Here is a 20,142-nt window from a genome sequence, read left to right as displayed (position 1 = left end):
CCAGGCTGGTTATAGGTAATTCCAGGCACACAAGCAGAAAAGGCAGTGAGGCAGAGGGCAGTAAGCACCATGTGGGTGCAGTCAGGAAAAAGCTTTGAAAAATCCTAAACACTCAAAATACTTAGTTGCTGTTTGAGTTTCGTTCTTCCCTGCTGTGTTCTGTTTGTGTCTACTCAGTGAAGAAGAGTGTGAGGCTTTGCTATTGCCAGCCAAAAGGGCCAAAAAGAAGGTGAGGTGCAGGGCCTGGGATGTCATGTTGGCTTTACAAATAAAATACAGATAGGGGAGAATTTGTATGTCCTTTTAAAGTACCAAACATGTCAGTGTTTATTCTTTATTATGCTTTGAGAGCCATGTCTGCTCTGGGAGCACTGGGGTCATTGCCAAAATGTGAATAGTGGTACACAGGGAAAGAATTCAGTCTGGAAAGAGAGGTGTTGGAAAAGCCCTTTGCTGCTGCAGTGAAACTGCCTCCCTGGGGATGCAATCTGGATATAGGGGCACTCGGTTTTGAAACTGTATCAGTCAGGAATGACACAAATTACTACCTTGGCTTTTGGTACAAATCCGTAATGTCACAGAAAGGGCAGAGTCCTTTCCTGCTCCTCTGGATTGCTGTGTCAAAAAAAACCCTGTTATGTTGTTGTGTTTTGTGATGCAGACACCCAAATTGCAGGATTTATTCTCAAAACTGTCCTCCTTGTTGTTAGTTGATGATCTATATATTACATTATCTGTGAATTTGGTGGATTTCTGAACTGTATATCATGGCAGCCTTACAGATAAGGCTTTTTCCTCTCTGGTTATAATCCCATCTAATCACAGTAAAAGAATATTGGTAAGAAACTCATAGCCTCAAAAATCCTAACCCAGGGATTTTAAAAATCATATCTCACTAGTGTCTTATAATTCATCTCCATTCATGTCTATGATGGAACAGACAATTCCCTGTGCACTTGGCAATCAAACCTTATTGTGTGACCCACACAGTTGCTTAGAATGAGAAGAATATTAGAAAAATTTAATATATTTTGCAGCTCTTGGCGTCACTTAGCAGCAAGAAACAAAAGGACCCATTTCTTTCTTTTTACTAGCTGTTCTTAATACTAAAGATAGTTTGCAATTAGTTTGGGGACAGCTTTTGAGATGAGTGACCCACAGAGTCACTCATGATGAGCTGAGTGACCCACAGAGATGTTCTTTCTGTACAGGGTTGTATATAAAAAAAAAATCTGCCAAGGTTTTTGGGTGTTTTTAATATCAGAGAGTGTTCCTCATTTACTGTATGAACATTAGGGACACATTGTAATCAGCTTTATATTTTAATTGAAGGCAGAAGGATATTGAATTTTACTGTGTGATGCTTTGAATGGAAAGCATTTCCATTATGTCTCTCAGGATAATATTCTGAATATGTAATGTGACCTAAAATTACCCTTCTTCTACATTAAGTAAGGTAGGCTTAAAATTAAGTAATGTGGAAATGGCACCAAACTGTTTTTTAGTCATGATGTAATGCCAGTCCAGTCACTTGCAGTTTGTTATCAGAGCTAATTAGATTGTTCCCAAACTTCAGACTGACTAATACCAGTTTTTCTTCATCTTTGTGTCTCTGTGCCCAAGACAGAAAATCTGTTGTCCTCTTATTAGTTGTCTGCAAGCCTAATGGCTTTTCAATGATTTTTGGTTGTTTTTTTTTTCTTTTTAAGAGCAGTCTTTGCAGGCAAAGTGTTTGTTTTGTGAACCAAAAGTAGGTGGCCAACATCATCCCATAAACAAAGATTTGGCAGTGTAAAGCTTATTAAGGTTGTACATTCTCCTTTCCAGATCAAGATTGAGCTCTGCTGCACTCTGCAAAGTCCATTCATTGTTCCAAATAGAAACTTTTTGGGGTTGGTTGGAAGTGTGTGCATCCCTCTCTTGATTTAATATATAATTTGTAGATAAAAAACATATCTAAAATGTATTTTTGTACTGTAAGTCAAGTGCTTCCCCCAGAGTGCATCAGAAATTCTGAAAGATGTCTTAAATGTCTTCAATTTTAGTAGTTTCTCTTAATGCTCTTTGTGTGCTTTTCCTTCTTTGGGACCTTGTCTGGCTTCTCTCCTGCCTGCATCTTGCCCTGATTCACAGTGATGTGGTGCTGGGACACCTGCTAAAAAAGTGAGTTTGGGTGGGTTGCACCTGTAGTGTTGGATGTGAGGACCTGGCATTTGGATGTGGGTATATTCCACCAGTTTTCATGGCTGCAGAAAAGGAGACTGATATTTTCAGCAGTAAACCCAAGAGCAGTCAGAGGGTTGTTGCAGATCAAAATACACATTATTCATGAATGCATGAACTTACAGGTTCCCTAGGTCAAATTTGCCCTCTGTTGGATGCTTGCAGCCCACTTTTGGAGCCAATAAATGAGCTGCCCACTAGGAGAATTAAAACTAAGCCAGTGACTTCTAGGAGCATCAGGGCTGTCCAGTCTTGCTCTTTCTACCAGTGACCCAGGTGGCTGATTCCAAAATACAGCTTGTGTGATTTCTTTGTGGAGGAGACAGCTAGATAACTGCACCTTGCAGTAGTTCACAGGGTTTTAGGACTTTGTAAGTATCCTTTTCTTTCAATATATATTTTGTATGCAGGATCTAATCAAAATAATTAATTAGATTATCATAAGTCACCTTGTTAAGCATGGATTTTTTACCCATTTCTTATTGTTATTCATTACTTGACACAGTAATAAGGCATAGAATGGAATGTTAATTTGTTTCTAACTACCTAAAATAATTCATTAGAAATCTGCTTTCCCCAGGTGTACCTGAATTAACTCTCTCATGTCACCTGGGGCTTTTATTACAAGACCTTTGGAATTGTTCTTGCCAAAAATTGTTACTTGGGTTTTTTTCCCCCTTACATTTATGTTTTGATGGCTTCATAATTCTGCTAAGTGTTTTATATTTTGGAAATAGGCAAGAATTAAATGTTTGAGAGCAGGGCCCTTGATGAAGCCCTTCTTTCTTCTTCCAAGTGCACTTTTAGTGGTTCCCTTTGACTTCCCAGCGTTGGAACTTCAGAACCACAAAGCCCAACCAGTTCCCACTGCATCGCTGCTGAGTGCTTGGAAGTCCTGTGGAGATGACCACTTCCATGGTCAGCATCAAGCACCACTTCTGACACCACATTAGGTTAAAAATAGTGAGGTTTAAAATCCACAAAATCCATGTCATATTGCAGTCAGACACTGAGTTCCCAGGGGTGGTGCTTTGGGTGCCCTTTCCACCTCCTGTATTTCACAGGCTGTAGGTGACAGTGTGACACTCAGCTCTGCTTACTTGAGCCAGAACCTGTTTTGCCCACTCTAAAGCTGCCTTGTGCCTTTTTCTCTGGTTTCATATTTGTCTACACAGGTTTTTTTTTGTCTTTGATGAAGTTTTGAGGATTTCATACATTTCAAGGTGTTCTGTACATTTGAATATTCACTATTATTCATTTTAAAGAGAATTTGCTAGTGTGAAATCTCTCAGGATAGTAACATGTAGCTAAGGTGACTGTGCAGTTAGTGGATTTTCATTTGTTTATCATAGAATCATGGAATCCCAGACTGGTCTGGGTTGGAAGGGACCCCAAGGGTCACAGAGCTTCAACCCCCCTGCCACAGGCAGGGCCACCAACCTCCAGCCCTGGAGCTACACAAGGTTGCCCAGGGCCCCATCCAACCTGGATATATTATTACATATTCTAGGTGGATGCTTTGTTTATTTGCTTAGGTGTCCTAACAGGCTTTGAATTCAGCACCAGAGTCAACTTGGAAGGAGCTGGGAACTCTCATCTTCCTTTTTAATGGCAGAATGTATTTTTGGCAATCTTGCCTCTTTTGCTCTATCCATAGTAAACAAAGGGTGTATTATATATATCATATTAAGGTGTATAAATGTGTGTATATGTTGTATATACACATATGTTTGTTTAATTTGGGGGGTTTTTAATTGAAACACAGCCCTGCACATGTTTTCCCCCAGGAAAAGGATAAAACCTCCAAATGCATCAAATTAAATCACTTGATAGGTAAGCCCTTATATGCTCAGTGTGGTGAGCATAGTGTGGAAACTGGCATGGAAATAAATAGATTAGAATAAGTTGTTGTAGCTAGGAACTGGCTTCATTGCTGAACATGGCTACATTGGGGGGGGGTTCTTACTTCTCCAAAATACTGTCCTTTAAAACCTGTTCTCCTTGGTGACTTTCATTATAGTTTCTTCCTTAAGCAGTATTATCTGGAGGCAGCACCTTATTTGTTGGTCTTATCAGGGTGGATGCTCATGCCCAGAGAATGTCAGTTAACTGCTTACTCATTGTGTAGAGAGCAGTGCAACTGTTAGCAACCCAGTTTCTTTGGAGCCCAGCTCTTAAAGTCACTGCTCTAGATCTAATTTAGATAAATCCCTTTATTGTATTTCAGGGTTCTTTTGGAGTTACTTGGTAAGCAATGAAGGTTCTGTTGCTGAAGGATCCCAAAGACAAAGACTCAGGACCAGATCCATATATTAAAGTGAGTAAACTTTTGAAAGAGTGAATAGTTGTGTCACTCTGGTATTTAAGAACAGTTTCTTGAACTCAGTGGGATAGGTGAGTAGAACTGTTGCAAGTGAAATACATGCTCAGTTAAAATTGGGAGAGCATGGCTGAAATTCTGCCAAAAACATATGCTAGAAAAATTGCTGTTATGGAAAAAATTATTATAGTTATGGAGCATTTGTACTGAATCAACTGTTAAAGCTGGTTTTAAAGCAGTTTAGCTAACTATTATTGATTATGTTCCTATGGATGGAATTAAGATTACAAAGTCCATTAGTCTTGCTGGGAATGTGATGTGAAAAATAGGTTGCTGCTGTGGTCCTTTCTGCTGTTGCCTTTAGTCACATGAGGAAGCAGTTCTGCTAACTGGAAAGAATTAGAGATGTACAGGAATATCTGCAGGACCAGGTGGTCTTCTGTCACCTCAGAGTTAGGTGCTGGTGTGTACTGTAACTGCTCAGTGGCTACATAGGAGGCCTCTGTTCCACATTGCTTGTTTAGTGTTATGTTGCAATACCAAATAACTAACAAAACCAAACCAGAGTCACTAGGAAAAACAAATAAGATGCCTTTGTGTATTACTTTAGTAAAAATAAATATTTCTGCTGCCATAGTCAATTCTTTGAAATAAACCCCCCTGTGGTTTGAAATCTGTTTCAAGTGCTGGAAACACTTTTTTTTAATAGGAATTAGGATTATGTGGCTTTGAAGCAACTTTGATTCCAGTTTTGTCGTTTGAATTCATCTCTCTTGAAAGCTTATTTGAAAAGGTAAGTCTGAAATTATTTCAGTTGTGCTGGGCATTGGTGAGGCTGCAGCTCGAGTGCTGGGTCCAGTTCTGGGCTCCTCACCATCAGAAGGACATGGAGGTCCTGGAGCGAGTCCAGAGAAGGGCAACCAGGCTGGGGAAGGGGCTGGAGGGCAAATCCTCTGAGGAGAGGCTGAGGGAGCTGGGGGTGTTGAGCCTGGAGAAGAGGAGGCTGAGGGGAGACCTTCTCCCCACCTCCACTGCCCTGCCAGGAGGGTGCAGAGAGGTGGGCGATGGTCTCTCCAGCCAGGGGACAGGAGATGGGACAAGGGGCAATGGGCTCAAGCTGCCCCAGGGCAGGGTCAGCTCAGATGGGAGGGGAAAGTTCTTCCCTGGCAGAGTTGTGGGGCTGTGGCACAGGCTGCCCAGGGAGGGGCTGAGTCACCCCCCTGGGTGTGTTTAACAGAGGGGAGATGAGGTGCTCAGGGATCTGGTTTAGCACAGGACAGGAACGGTTGGACTCGATGATCCTAAAGGGCTTTTCCAACCTTGTGATTCTGTGATTTTTTGACAGAAATTAGCCCATGGTTGCCAAGATGCCATGTGTAATTTTAATTTAATAATGCCTTTTGTGGACCCCTTTTTGTGTTTACACACACAGAGTTGTATACACTGCAGTATGGTAAATAAAATGTCAAGTATGTTCCCTGCACTTTTTGAAGCATTAAGTTGATCACATGGGTGGTTGATGGACCATAAATAGTCACAGGTATTGGGGCATTTTGTCACAACCAAAAATTAGAAGACTAATGACAGCTAATCAGAGTTCTTTTTCTACTTGTTCTTATATATATTTAATCTTAAAATATTGACAAGGTTTTCCAAGGGAAATTCCTTTTATTGACAGTCTACAACAGCTCTGAACTTTATTAGATGCTTGAATGTGTCATGATCAACATTTACAAGTGATCCAAGAACATTTTTCCTTTTTAAACTGATTTTTGAGAGCTCTTTAGCGATCTTCACCACTCTTTGGGGTGACAGAGGGCAAGGAGCTGTGCCTGGGTAGTACCCTCTGTTGCTCCTTGGAATAATTGTTCATTTCTCTTACATGGATTTGTAAGTACCTTGTATGTTGTCCATCCTTCCAGCTCATTGCAGTGACAGGAATTATTGTCTGTTCCTACAGATTCCCACAGTTAATAAACTCTGCAAATTTTGTTCTGAATCTGAGATATAAATTTCTCTTATAAATTCTCTTATTTTCTCTTATGAATTCTCTTATAAATACTGGTAGTGATGGAATATTTTCCCATTTCAGTTTCAGACATCTGTTGAAGCTGTTCAGTTTATCACAAGGTTATAAAGAACTGATCAACTTTTTTTTTAAACTTACTATTTCTTTTATTTACTCCTAAAATTTCCTGTAGCTCTCTCATCCAGAATGTTATGGAGGTCTAGTTTTTACCAGTCCAAGAGCACTAGAAGCCATCAAAATATGTTTGAAAGAGCATAGTAAAAATGAAGGTAAGTGCATATTTGTATTCCCTGCTCATTCTGTTTCAGTATTTTGTGAACTTTGTCATTTTATTTCACCCACCAGTAGGTGTTTGGAGTATGCCTTTTGTTTGGAGTACACCTTTTGGCATCATAAAGCTAAACTGAGCTTCAAAGGGTGAGCTTTTTGCACTTTTGCTATTGTTAAAATGGAAAGGAAAGAGCTTTTGGTGCAAACCACTAATTAGTGTGAGCTCTTTCAGTTGTGGTTAGCTCATGCATAAGGAATATTCTGCTGCAGTGCCTGGTATTGCCTACTAACTAAAGAGAGGAGCATGTGGTAGAAAGTGGCTGCTGCTTATATAATTCATATGAAGTCTCACAGAAAAGGAGATTTCTCTGTCTTGAATATAAAATTTCTCAAATGGATTAAGCCCTGGCTAAAAAGCACTGAAGAAATGGTGATACATAAAAGCCAACAGATTAGTTGTAAAAACCCTGCAGAGTGCTAAATAGAAATTACCATGCCAATGATCTATCAAATCCTCCTAAATTCCCCTTAAATTCTTATGCTAAGTGCTAACTTCTGGCTTTGAGTTTCTGTGTGCACTTCAGTTGTATCATTACTTTATCTGCTCTACATTTAGGCTGTGGTCCTACAAATCAATGTACAGTGAGTAAGGTTACATTCCTGAGTAAGCAATAAATACACCATCACCTTCTTTGAGCATTTCCAACAGCAGAGGATTTAGGATTTTTGATCAAATGTAATATCTTATTTCATTCCAAGTCTTCATGAGGAGTTTAGGGAGCTGTTGAAATTCATATTTTAATCAATAAAATGAGCCTTTAGTTCATATTTGGGTTCCCTTTGAATGTAATAAAACCTTTTTCCTTCTTTAGGGTATTTTCCTGGGTGGTTCTTTTTAATTATTATTATTATTGTAACTACTGTTGTAGTTTCTTGGGGTTTTTTTTCTTCTTCCCCCAAATATTTGAAAGGAACTCAGTGTCCTACACAGTACTTATTTAAAACAAGATGGTAAAAGATTTAGCACATCTCTTTTTGACTCACTAGGATTTCAGGCACAGGGATGAGGTAGCTGGATCCAGAGAGCACAATCTATGACATACCTGCTGCCTGAAGGAGGAAAACCATTTTCTAGTCGTTTTGTTTTGCTCTCTGGTACATTTTATTTCTGAGCTGTTAACTTATTTTTGGTGTATGTTTAAAAATAGAATCAGTTTCTATATTGTATAAGAAGGAGAGAAGGGCAGAGAGAAGAAGCCCTAGAGAAGAGAAGGCTGTGGGGGGACCTCACTGCAGCCTGCCAGTCCCTGAAGGGAGCAGAGAAACAGGAGGGGAATCAGCTTGTTAAAGGGCAGAGACTGAAGGAAGGAAGGTTTAAATTAGATATTGGGGGGAAGTTCTTTCCAGAGAGAGTGGTGAGGGGCTGGAACAGGCTGCCCAGAGAGGGGGTGGGTGCCCCATCCCTGGGGGTGTTCCAGGCCAGGTTGGCTGGGTCCCTGGGCAACCTTGTGTAGCTCCAGGCCTGGAGGTTGGTGTCCCTGCCTGTGGCAGGGGGGTTGGAGCTCTGTGACCCTTGGGGTCCCTTCCAACCCAGCCCAGTCTGGGATTCTATGATTTTCTGTGAAGGAGTTGCATTGCAGAGCACTCTAGTGTAGGGATATAGATTTTTACCCTTTTATTTCTTCTCATAGAAGATGATAACTGGGTTTTGCCCCTAAGCTTCAGTTTTAAACCAGCAGTTTGTATGTTGAAACCTCCCTTCATGCTGTGTGCTGGGTTTTCCTGTGAGTTCTGCTGCTTTTTAAATTCTTAATGCCAAAGTACAAATGAACATTTACAAGTTGTATGTGATCTGGCATAGGGCAAGTGTGCATTAAAAACACTGTTTAACAGAAGCAGCTAAGAACTGTTTACTCAAATTAGGCTTTTAAAAACATGTTGTAGGCTGCTATTGACACAAGGCAAAAAAGGCACATTAAAAATTCATTTTGTAAATAGAGATTTGCTGAAAAATGCAGTGGAGTATTAGTTGTTATTGTATTTGTAGATCAAACAAAATCCAAACCCTCATTTGACATTCATATTCCGTTGCCACGTCGTTAAATTTAATTTCATGTTTTTCAGCCTGGTCAAAATCTCTTAAACAAAGATGGAATTCCAAACCAGCATATGTGGTGGGAAAAGCTACAGCTTCTCTAGGTAAGCTGGGGGTTCAAAGAAGGAATCTTAGATAAATCTCTCTTGTAAGTACAGTGTTTGGAATATCAGCTGCTATTTAAGGGTGCTTAGAAAAAAAATAGGTAAGCTTTATAAATGGATAATATTGAAAACAGGGAGTGGTATACACATTATAATTATGTGCTTCATCAAAGGATCCTTTTTTTTCATTACTTTTATTATAACATTAAAAAACATTACTTCTGTTTTTCCATTGCTTTTATTGTAGCCTGACTGTAACTACTTTAAAAATAGGGTCAAAAAAGGAACAAAACCCCTCTCCTTAATTTGCATGTGATCTTTTTCATCCACTTTGGAAATAAAATTGGATAAAGGGAATTACAGCATGATTTTCTGAGCCTGTGTGAAGTGTGATGCCCTGGTTCTTCATTCCTTCTACATTCTGTGATGCTTTTGCCTTCCAGAAGTCAGCAGTATACATCCTCTCATACCCCCACTTCAGTGGGTCAGCTGCTTTGTCTTGCCACTGGTTTTAATCTGACACAATACATACTTTATATGCATAACAAAAACACAACACAGATTTTAGTCAGGGAAAGCCTTTCTTACTGTAAAATTGGATGGTAGCTTCAGCTTCCACTGAAGCATGCAGAAAATGTTACTAGCACTTGAGGATTTAAAAGTCTTGATGTTTTCCTGTGTCTAGTCCAAAAATACTTTGGATAAGTACTAGCTGCTTCTATAAAAAGCCTGTTTTTTCAGGTAGACTGGTAACAAGAGTGGGTCAGCAGTTGTGACACATAATAAGCATCTTAAATTAGTCAAGCCCCACATTAGTTTACTTCTTATCTTCCTTTGTTAAATAAGAGCAGTGGTACACTCTCAGATTTCCCAAGAGGGTTTCAGCCTTTGCTGCTGTTGTGGGTGGAGTGGTAGATGCCCTTCACTCACAAGGGAAGCTGCAGTGTATTCACAGAATCACTGGGCTGGAAAAGACTTTATTCCAGTAATAGAAAAGTTTGGTGGTTAACAAAGTTTGATGGCAAGGTATGCTTGATTATTTACTGTGTAGAGTAGAGGACAGGGTCAGACAAAACTCTCAGGGACACCCTCCTGTCAAGTCCTGAGGTTCAGAGAGGACCCCCCTTGCCTTCTGAACACCTGCTCAGAGGAGTCTAGGTGTGAGTGATCCAATCCCAGCTCAGACTGGGTCAGTGGTTTGAAGGATTGGGTGTGCACAGTCAGTCCTTTCTGTCACACAGCTGAGATCTGCAGAGTTCCAGCATGCTTATTCCCAGTTCACCTGCCAAGTGTCTCAATGTGATAAGGATTCTCTCAAGCTTGAGGAGTAACCTTGAGAGGGCATCCCTGCTCAAGGGGACGTCCTGTTGTGCAGCCTGCTGCTGTGCAGGAGAGCTTGATGGGCTCTTGGGCTGCTCTCTCTTTTATACTCCTTTCATACATGTCTTTCTAGGGCCAAATCTGAATTTTTGATAGCAGGATGTTACTGCTCCCAAGTGTTCTGATGTTTTGCCTTTCAGTCTGTGTTTGGGTGGAGCTGTCTCTCCCTTTTCAACCCATGTTTCTGTGATAGTGACTCTGAACTGTTCTCATGGATTTCCAATGTCTGTCTGCTACTTTGGGTTACAGTGGAAGAAGTTGGCCTTACTCCACAGGGAGAGAAGTCTGGAAATGCTGAAAAATTAGCTGAATATATTTGCTCAAGTAAGTATCTCAAATCTTCTACTTAAATGAAGCTGATGGAGCTTTCATTGTTTCAGAATTTCCTGTAAATAAAATGGAGTGTGCACTGAAGCAGGGAAGCACATACTCCATAGCCCCCTTAAATTCAGAACCTGTGAGTTCAGCTTCTGGGAATGTGGGTGAGGTCTCTAAAAGATAATAAAAAATACTCCAAAATACCTATACAAAGCATTAACTCACATGGAATCTTAGGCTCTGTCATTGATTAATAATGCTGTATGGCCCAGTAGACAAAGTCTTGTTTTACTGAAGGGCCAGAGCTGTAAGGATTGGAAGTTGCTGCTTGATCTTAAGATTTCAGGGACTGTGACTGTAGATGTGCTGATTCTCCACGAGCTTTGGGTGACCTGAGTGGCCTTGCTTCAAACCAGCCTGTGCTCTGTTTAATCAGTGATCCAGACAGGGGATGGAGACTTGGGAAGGAGTGAAGATCTGTTTGAGGACACTGGGGCACAGCACCCAGGCAACGCTGCAGGCTTAGGGATACCACAGCCTGGATTGTTCAAGCCCACTAAGGGATTTTTCTGTACTTTGTAAGCACAAATCAAAGGGGATTAGTGTTTCTTTACAGATACCACATTGACATTTCAATTAGGTGGCATGAGTTGTAGGAGGATTAATGCTGAAATACTTATGTTCTATCTTTTTTACTTCAAAATCTCTTTCACAAGTTCATTCTTCCTTCCTGTAATTTATCAGAAGCAAATCTGTGGTTTCTAATAAAACTTCAGTGGGCATTTAGAGCAGTCAGGTATGTCTGTGTTGATTCCTACTAGGGTCTTTCCATTTGATTTTAGCTATTTTGACCTTTTTTTTTTCCCTGCAGCATCTCTGATGCTTACTGCTAGAGTCCAAGAATCCCCTTCCAGCAATTAAAAACCCCACAATTATTTTTCTAGTAGTCAACTCTGAAACATTAACATACCTGGATTAGTAATAACATAATGTGTTGAGGAACTCTCATTAATTTTGAAGGATGAATCACAGAATCATAGGGGTTGGAAGGGACCTCAAGAGGTCGTCGGGTCCAACCCCCCAGGGTTGTGTGCAGCTCTGTAGGATTTCATACTGAATTTTCTCAGTATTTGCTGTTTATGGAGAAGGCAAACTGTGCAAAAAGAGTCTGCTGTTAAGTTCCTGCCCAGAAATTAAATTCTTCCCCCTCTTTGTCTTCTGCCAAGTGTGGATACTCACTCACTTCCAGGAGACAATATCTAGGAGTGAAAATCTTTCAGAAACCATTAGTTGAGTCCCTGAACCAGCCCGTTGTTGAGAATCCCATCCAGACAGTGCAGCTGGATTCTTCCCCAGGCTGGTGTCACCTGGGATGAATACTGTCAGTGTGCCCAGTTCCTGTCTCCAGTGTGTGGGCATCCAGTGGGGACACGGGGACAGGGTGGCTGTGTGAGTGGAGGTGTCACCCAGGTGATGGTGACATGATCACTGTTACCTGGTAGGGTTTTTTAAGCAGAATTTGTTTGCTCCTTTGATAATACCACACCAAACCTTTGGAAAGTTCAAGTTCAGATTAGATGTGAGGGAAAAGTTCTTCCCTGGCAGAGTTGTGGGGCTGTGGCACAGGCTGCCCAGGGAGGGGGCTGAGTCCCCACTCCTGGGTGTGTTTAACAGAGGGGAGATGAGGTGCTCAGGGATCTGGTTTAGCACAGGACAGGAACAGTTGGACTGGTCTTTCCAACCTTGTGACTCTCTGAAACTGCATCCCAGGTGTATCATGTCCTACAGGAATGAAGCTATAAACAGCCATGTATCTATCAGGAAGGTCCTTCCAAAATCCCCAAGGGGCTTCCACATGTGGGAGGTCACTTCCACTTTAAAGGCCAAGAGGAAGTGAGGGTCTCCACTTCTGCCCTGGAAATGGAAGTAGAATCCTTTTTTCTTGGGGAAATAAGAAAATAAGTCTTTCAGATAGATTGAAACTTTTCAGTGAGGCATTTCTGTCCTCCTCTTTGTCTGCCTGAGCTGTTCATAGAGGGAGGGAGCTGTCAGGTGTTGTGTGGGACTACGAGTGGAAATAGACCACTGAGGAAGATTGTGTTCCTGAGGAGGAGGAGATAACTTGCCCAGTACTTGTTTTGTGGAATGGCAAGGGGAATAGAAATGCAGTTTATCTTCTGTGAGATCTTCTTAGCCAATGTATTCACATTATAGTTATGGAATGTTTTTTAATTTACATGCTAAGTAGCCTCTGTCCCCTGAATTGGGGCTGCAGTTGTGCTGTGAGTGTTCTCAGTTCTCTTCAGGCTGTGTCTGAGATGGAGCATGTGGCATTTGCTGCAGTGCTCAGCATCCAATACCTTTAAAATGGATTGCATGCATCATGCTTACTCTTTAATAAAGACATAAGTTAATTAGTGTTCTTGTTTGTGTGTTTACAGGAGAGAAACCTAATTCCTCAGCTCTTCTTTTTCCTTGTGGAGCCCTGAAAAGAGAAGTGCTTCCTACAGCACTCAGAGATAAAGGTTGAGCTTCCCTTGGAGCATCATTTTAGTTAGTCATTTATGATAAAAGTTGTATCTGAAGCTTGTGAACCGAATTTGGCTGAGTAAAAATTGAATTTGCTGTTGCACTGGCTGGAAGGTAGATGATGGGAGTAAAAACTGTGAGGACATATTGCTGCCCAGAGGGCTGGGGCTGGGCTGTGGCATGAGGAGAAGGAGGTTGTTTGCCTTGTCCTTCCCCTGCCTTGTCTGTGTGATGGGAGGGACCTCAGTGACAGACAGGGTGCAAGGCTTGCCCATTTTCCAGCACGCTGTAAGGCCCTCTGAGCCCAGATGCTTTAGTGTGTCTTGCAACTCCAGAGAAACCTTCAAATCCTTCACCAATTTTCTTTTGTTCTCAATCTTTTTAGCCTGAAGTAGTACCTAAATGCAATTATTGCACTGAGAGTGTTTGCAGTTTAATTACACCTGTGTACCTTAATTACAGGTATACTTCTGGAAAGCCTCACTGTTTATCAAACCACCCAACACACTGACCTGCAAGAGTCTTTGAGCAGTTACTTCTCACAACAGGTACTGGGTGCTGATGCCATTTGAGAATCAGCAGGATATACTCCTTTTATTCCAGCTGTCTGCAGATGTGATACAAGAACATTCTGCACAGGCTTCTTGTTTTCTTTCCCTGTTGACTACCAAGAAAATCCTCTAGCTTCAGAGTGAGCCCCTCACTAGCACCGTGTCGCAGGTTGCGTTCAGTGAGGATATTTATTGCACAGCTTTGTTATTACTGTTTATTAGTGTAATTGAAATATCACTGGACATCTTTGCTACATATTACACATCAGAATCTAGCAGCAGTCACCTGCCTCACCCTGGTGCAGTGTTCCTCCCCTGATTATCCAATTTAGGAATGTAATAATTTCATTTTAGGTGACACGCTGCTGGCAAGTGCTGAGACAAGGGACAGGTGTACCTGAACAGCAGGCTGGGGAAGGGGCTGGAGGGCAAATCCTCTGAGGAGCAGCTGAGGGAGCTGGGGGTGTTGAGCCTGGAGAAGAGGAGGCTGAGGGGAGACCTTCTCCCCACCTCCCCTGCCCTGCCAGGAGGGTGCAGAGAGGTGGGCGATGGTCTCTTCAGCCAGAGGACAGGAGATGGGACAAGGGGCAATGGGCTCAAGCTGCCCCAGGGCAGGGTCAGAGCAGATGTGAGGGCAAAGTTCTTCCCTGGCAGAGTTGTGGGGCTGTGGCACAGGCTGCCCATGGAGGGGGCTGAGTCCCCATCCCTGGGTGTGTTTAACAGAGGGGAGATGAGGTGCTCAGGGATCTGGTTTAGCACAGGACAGGAACAGTTGGACTTGATGATCTTAAAGGTCTTTTCCAACCTTGTGATTCTGTGAGATACATTTCCTAGAATTGTTATTGTTTTTCTCTTCTTAAAACCACCTGTTAAATGTCTTTAATCAGCAGTCAGTGTAGGTACTAATAACTGCTTTTATTTTTTCAAGACTGGCTTTCTGAATTTTCCATTTCCAGGAATGGAATTAATCCCACATCACATGTAGGATTAATGTTATTCAAAAATGCAGGCTATGGTTCTTAGAGAAACCTGGCCTCCTCCAGCATCCTGCACCTCTTTTGAAAAATCTATGCATTAATGCCTTGTTGAATAATGTATTGATTTTAAATCTCTTTCTCAAGAGAGATTTCTCCTCAAAGGTTATGGCATGGGCAGTGTAACTGGTACTTTGTAGTATCTGGGTGTTCCCAGGTGGATGCTGCAGCTCCAAAGCCCATGGTGTTTAGCTTATAGCAGTTACAAAGTGAGCCAGTAGTACCCTGCACTACCTGAGTCTCCAGCTCTTCTTAGGAACACCGTGGCTGCTGCAGTTTGATGTTGCTCTCTCACTGTAAAGCTGCTAAAATGTGCTTCTCACACACGTTTAGTTGTGATCCTGTGTCTGTTCAGGGCAGGAGAGGTGACATCAAGTGACAAGTGTTATACACTCAGGGAGGGTGTCAAACTGCTGGTCTGGCCTTAGGGAACAAGGGGAGCTACCATGTCAGACACTATAAACCACAGCAGCTGTAGCTTGAGTGGAACCATCTTCCTTGCCAGGCAGAAGATGATGATAAAGGAGCTGTGTGCTTTGGGGCTGCACCTCAAGAACTCTGGAGCTTCAGGCAGAATTTTGCAGAGTTTTGGGGCTTTTTTTGAGGGTTACAGAAGTAACCACATCAGCTGGGAGACAGTGTATGTGCAGAACTGAGAGGGAAATGCTTTTAGGGATATAACTTGCTGAATTTTCTTGCTAAACAGGAAAATGAGCACAGCTCTGGGATATTTCCAGTACATTTATCACCCAGCACTTGTGTGACAGAGCACTGGGTTGGAGTCCCACCTGACTTTCAGCATTCTGTGGTGGAACAGGGTTTTGGCAGGCAGTTGGCACCCCAGGAAACCCTTTCTGTCAGCGTAGCTGCTGTTCCTCATCAGTTACAGCCCTTGGTGTCCCCAGAGAGGCAGTTGAAGGGACCTGTGTGAACACTGCTGGCAGAGTGAGTAATCTGTGCCAACCTCTGGTTACCTTTTCCCAGGGAGTTCCAGCAAGCATTGTGTTCTTCAGTCCATCTGGGGTCAGATTTTGCCTCCAGCACATTCAGAAGCTTTCAGGGGACTTTATCAACGATATCAAGGTATCTTCTCTTTAAAAGTGGTGAAGTACAAGAAGGAGGAAGTTTGGGGTGGGCAGAGGAGAGCTAGGAAAGCCACTGCCCCCATTACAAACCTTTTTATTTTCTTTTGTGCTTATTGCTCTGAAAAAAATCAGGTTATAGCAAATACAAATGTTATGTATCTGAGAGCCCTTTTTAAAGAAGAAAAAGCAGTATTTTTCAAAAGCAGTAGTTCTCACCTAGAATTCTTTTCCCCAACTAACTTAGTCTCCCCTGGGTATAGGATTTATTTTCTTGTTAGTGATTCAATTACAGGCTGGGGCATATTAGAAGTCCTCTCCCTTTCCCTGTTTTGTGGGACTGAGAGCTTTGACTGTTTGTAACAGTGAGATAAATCCTGATCTTCCCAAAGTAATTTGAGTAGCTCCATTGGTACTGGAAACCCCCAACCTGAGGGGGTGGGTGCAGCTCAGTGAGCGCAGCCGTGCGAGTCGCTGCACTGATGGTGCCAGCAGAGGAGGCAGGATACCTGCCTCAGGGCAGAGCTGAGCTCAGACCTGGCTACACTGATAGAACTGTCAGTTTTCTGTCCTTTCAGTTTTCTGCCATCGGTCCAGCCACTGCTGAAGCCATGGAAGCAGCAGGAGTCCCAGTCAGCTGCACTGCTGAGAGTCCCACTCCCCAAGCCCTCGCCGCTGGCATCCAGAGCGCCCTTCGCTCCCAGAGCTGCCCCTGAAGGTGGATGTGGTGCTGTGGAAGAGCTTCCTGTCTTACAGACCTGCTGTCCTGGGAGAAAGTGTTACTGAGGACTGTGCAACACTGTCCTTTCTCAGGGCCTGGTGGGGGAAGCTTGCACCCAGAGACACTCAGACACCCCAGAGACACTCAGACACCCCAAAGACACTCAGACACCCCAGAGACACTCAGACACCTAGAACTTGTCCAGTGTGTTTTAAAGCACCCAGCTCTTCCCCTCCTCTCATGGAAAGTGGAAGTGTTTTATGTGGACATTCCTTGAAAACCAGTTGTGAGAGGCTAATCTGTGTCAGAGGAGTACACTGGAATAAATGCATCACCTCAGGTGTCTCCTAGCACACGAGGTAAAGATTTCACATCTCTCTGTAATCGGTTTTACATGCACATCTTTTGTAAAAGAAAAATGGCTTTAGAGTGAAGTATTTTCTGTTGTAAAGCTTCTACTTGTTCATCCTTCTGCTTTTCAAATATTCATATGAAAATGATTGTCAGTTCTCAGTTGAACAGGACTGATCTTGCTGTGAAGTTGCACTGTGTGGAGTGAGGGGCAGGTCAGCTCTTGCCACTAAACATCCTCACAGTACAGGGTGTTAAAAATCAGGTTTTAGTTCTTATTCCTGTAATGAAGGAGGATTTATTAGCAGAGAAATAAACTGCCTTATCATTAAGGATGGTGTTAGAGTTGTCTGGTTTGGATGTGGTTTATGCTTTAATTGTTTATCTGTGAAAGGAGGAGAACTAATCCTATTTAGCACTAATGGTACCTCCACTAAGAAACACACAGCAGATTTAAATCATAATGCACCCAATTATAATCCTCAGGAAAGGCATTCATGGTGTTGGTATAGTGCTGAGGTTCATGGAATAACAGACAACTCCTCAGTTGCTCTAAGTTTCTATTAGCTTAATTCTGAGGATACGACTTGAATGGCCAATGAGGGGAGATGCTGGTGCCTGGCAGAAGAGTTAATCTGAGCCCAATTAGGTTAATACAAGCTGAAGTCATTTCAGAGCACGTGTGGGGAGGCATCTGTCAGGCTGAGCACACACCAACAACCATTTTGCTTTATAAAGCAGCTGAATTAAGTCTTGAGATGAAATAGCAGCTCAGAAGTTTCCTAATTGTGGGCAGAGATTGTTGAGTGGTGGGAGGAATACTTCATCCCTGCTGCAGCTGACCCTGTAGGACACTGAGGTTGCTATGGCAACGGGATGTAGCTGCAGGACATGTAGCCATGCCCTGGGGAGAGAAGGGAGGGAATGATTACACAGCAACTGTTGACTTTGCCCCTGTGGTTTTTTAAGAGGGTGGAAGTTGTGCTGTTGAACACTCACATTCAGCTGGGCAGAGTCATTACAGCACAGCAGGTCTGTGCTGGTCATCTCTCCCTGCAAAATTAAACCCATGGTGGAGGGAGGAGCTTGAAGTCTGCTCTAGTCCCCACAGCACTACTCCAGCTCTACTCCAGCTCCAGCCTCTGGAGCAGAGGGCAGCTTGGGAGAAGGTGTGTGAGGTGGTGACCTGGGCCAGGGGAAGGAGGAGAGCTGGAACCAGGAGCCTGCTGGGTACTGCTAGTGGAAGTTACACCAAGGAGTGTGTCTCCTCAGCTCAGGCCTATTTCTACACATCTCCCACCATCGTTTCCAAGTAACATGTACTGACCCTGGTTAGTACTTAGGTCAGGAAAGAGACAGAGGAGCACAGCCACAGCAGTCAAATGGTGTGGGACCATTTCCCAGCCAGGGCAGCTGACGTTCTATGGGCCTGGCTTCAGACAAGCAGCCCTTCCCCGCTGGAACACCCACCCCTGGGTCACCACCACTACCCCCTGCTCTAGGCAAGGTGTCTCTTTAGCACATCCAGACATTCCATTGGTATTTCACCCACAACCAGCCAGGCTGTGGAGCACTGCAGGTGCCTGTTCCCTGCATGCAAATGCTGCTCCAAGGAAGAAAACGCTGCTGGTTTTTACAAGACCAAGTCTGCCACTGTAATTAAGCAGCAGGATGAGTCTCACCCAACTGCTCCAGTGTTCTTAACCAGAGAGGGCTTCAGAGCTGCATTAATAAGCTGGCAGGTTCCCCACCCAACCTGCTCTCCCTGCCCCAGTAAGATATTGCTTCCACTTTGTTACAAGGAAGCAAGAGGAGGTTACACAAGTTGCCCCAAATCCCAGTGCCAGGCTGTTCTTGGGTCCCAGAGCTTATGCTGAGGCTCTTGTCAACTGGCAGATGGTCAGACACCAAGAGCCTGCAGGAACACATGTGGATACTGACAGCAGCAGCTGCTTCCAAAATGCACAGGCCTGGGAAAGCATACACAGGGTTTTCTTCTGGTGTGGGCTTTTGTGAAACTGCAGAAGAACATCCTGCCTGCTGCTCCAAGCCCTCTGCCCTTTTCCATTCCTCCCACCCCACCCTGCACCTCTGGAGGAAGCCCTGCCCTTCAGCACAGGGCTGAGCAGTGCCTGGAAGATGCCCTTAGGCAGGCAAAATCTCTGCTAGGGCAGCCCCTTGGGGCAGGAGGAGCAGAGACATCAGCTCTTGACTGAAAGCTGCAGCAATGACCCCTCACTAACCCAGCTCTGAGCCCCTGACCCTGGGGAAGGCAGCAGCAGCAGTCAGGGCAGACCTCTCCAGGCAGGACTGTTCTCCAGCTGCTGTCACTGGGCTCAGCCATCCTTGCTCAGTCACCCCTCAGCTCCTAGGAGGAGATTTGTGCCCTCCCCTTGGCAGTCTCCAGGGAACAAGTTCAGCACATTTTACATCTGAAAACCACCGTTGGGTTTTCCATGGCTCCAACCTCACTTGAAGGTCCACTTCCCAGGTGGAAGGCAGGGGAAACAAACCACAGAACCTTCTTTTTCAAATCCATCTCTCCAAGTGAGAAGCAGACATCATCTTCCCTCCCTTCACAAGGTGCTTTTCCTTCTCTTGGGGGCATTTGTGCTCCACCTTGCCCATCAGGTTCCCTCTGAAGAAGGATCCACTGCTGCACTTCTATAGCCTCAAGCTGTCAGGTCAGAAATTGCTACAAACCTCTGTTTTGTGGGTGAAACCCTGCTCAGTGAAAAAAAGCAGCACCCTGTGTCTCACCTCCTTATGACCAGCACTTTAAGTAGTTCATTCACTACTTCAACAGATACTGGATGTATTTGATGTGTAGAACTTAATACCTTAAAGTAACAGTTTTATACTGCTGCTGTACACTAGTGGACCACATTTATCTTTAGAAAAAGCATTAAGACATCACATGGTGTATTTTTGAAAACTTCAAATAACAGAGAATTCCCCAAACCAGAGTCCTCACATGCTGAGATTTAGATAACTCATGTGTTCAGCCTGATCTTACACAAGTGATTTCCATCCCCCACCACCTCCCAAGTAGTTTTAATTCTGTCAGTTCCCTTCACTGATGAGGGGTGTACACAGTACCCACTAAAAATGAGGCAGAGCAATTAATGATTTCCT

General features: G+C 43.4%; 1 protein-coding gene across 1 annotated transcript; it reads left to right on the top strand.

Annotated features, from left to right (window-relative positions):
• Positions 1-4,477: 4,477 nt before the first annotated feature.
• UROS (uroporphyrinogen III synthase) lies at positions 4,478-17,329 on the top strand (the record flags this gene model as incomplete). The annotated part of the gene is made up of 9 exons (XM_084265776.1): positions 4,478-4,540; positions 5,253-5,336; positions 6,745-6,841; positions 8,967-9,041; positions 10,671-10,745; positions 13,181-13,264; positions 13,731-13,816; positions 15,838-15,936; positions 16,514-17,329. The coding sequence occupies 9 exons, from the start codon at positions 4,478-4,480 to the stop codon at positions 16,649-16,651; spliced, it is 801 nt and encodes a 266-aa protein (XP_084121902.1). The 3' UTR covers positions 16,652-17,329.
• Between the last annotated feature and the right edge of the window lie 2,813 nt (positions 17,330-20,142).

The sequence above is a fragment of the Gallinula chloropus genome (genome assembly GCF_964237585.1).
Source record: "Gallinula chloropus genome assembly, chromosome: 5".
Classification (NCBI taxonomy): Eukaryota; Metazoa; Chordata; class Aves; order Gruiformes; family Rallidae; genus Gallinula; species Gallinula chloropus.
This window is presented reverse-complemented; position numbering and strand designations above follow the sequence as displayed.